This window comes from Pteropus vampyrus, unplaced genomic scaffold (genome assembly GCF_000151845.1).
Source record: "Pteropus vampyrus isolate Shadow unplaced genomic scaffold, Pvam_2.0 Scaffold712, whole genome shotgun sequence".
NCBI classification, from domain to species: domain Eukaryota; kingdom Metazoa; phylum Chordata; class Mammalia; order Chiroptera; family Pteropodidae; genus Pteropus; species Pteropus vampyrus.
The window spans coordinates 79,205-80,049 of record NW_011889493.1 but is presented as its reverse complement, the minus strand read 5'-3'; the positions used below and the strand labels follow the sequence as shown (position 1 = coordinate 80,049).

General features: G+C 54.0%; 1 protein-coding gene across 1 annotated transcript in view; it reads right to left on the bottom strand.

Annotated features, from left to right (window-relative positions):
- The window catches only part of LOC111733979 (SH3 and multiple ankyrin repeat domains protein 3-like), a 3,221-nt gene extending 2,821 nt beyond the window's left edge, over window positions 1-400 (bottom strand). The window contains exon 1 of the mRNA XM_023526126.1: window positions 289-400. Within this exon, the coding sequence (XP_023381894.1) occupies window positions 289-400 (112 nt within the window). The remainder of the gene's footprint in view (window positions 1-288) is intronic.
- Window positions 401-845: the final 445 nt, after the last annotated feature.

Below are 845 nucleotides of genomic sequence, written 5' to 3'. Positions count from 1 at the left end.
CGGCTCGCTTAGCCAAGTTCAGATGCTGAGAAGTGACCCCTGGGGTATCGGCCCCCACCCGACAGTCCACGCAGTTGGCGTGGCTCCGGCAAACCCGGTGACGATGGCAGTCACGCCTGGGGTCACGTGCAGATCAAAACAGAGCAGAGGCTGGGTTTCAACACTGTCACTTTGTGGGCCAGTGGTAGAAGCTGCCTGCTGCCTCCGCCCTACAGTGCCATTGGTGTCCCCTCACAGGGGGAGCAAGTGACGGGGGCGGCAAGGTCAACCTTTCAAGTTCACGTTTACGGGCATCTGGGATGACGCCAGGAAGGAGCTGCAGGGATGAGAACGTGAGCGAGACACGGAGTCGTGCCCCGGGGACGTCTTGATCTGGACGGACGGAGGCCTGAACGGCCATCACGATGGGGCAGGACGACGGACCAGCACAGCAGCGGGGCAGAAGCCCTGGGCCAGAGACTGCTGTCTCAGCAGGGGAGTAAGGCACAATCTCCTTGAGCTATTACAAGATAGATAGATGATGGATAGATCAAATAGATTGATAGACAAATAGACAGAAAATAGATAGACAGATGATAATAGAAGGATAGATGGATGGATAGATGGATAGAGAATAATACAGGATGGGTGGATGGATGGGTGGATGGGTGGATGGGTGGATGGATGGGTGGAATAATGGGTGGATGGGTGGATGGGTGGAAAGGGTGCATGAATGGGGTGAGTGAATGGGATAGATAATGATGGTTGAGATGATAATAGGATGATTAGATTGTAGATGATGACGACAGACGACAGATGACAGATGATAGAGAGCACGACATTGCCGGACAGGTGGGTGAGCATAC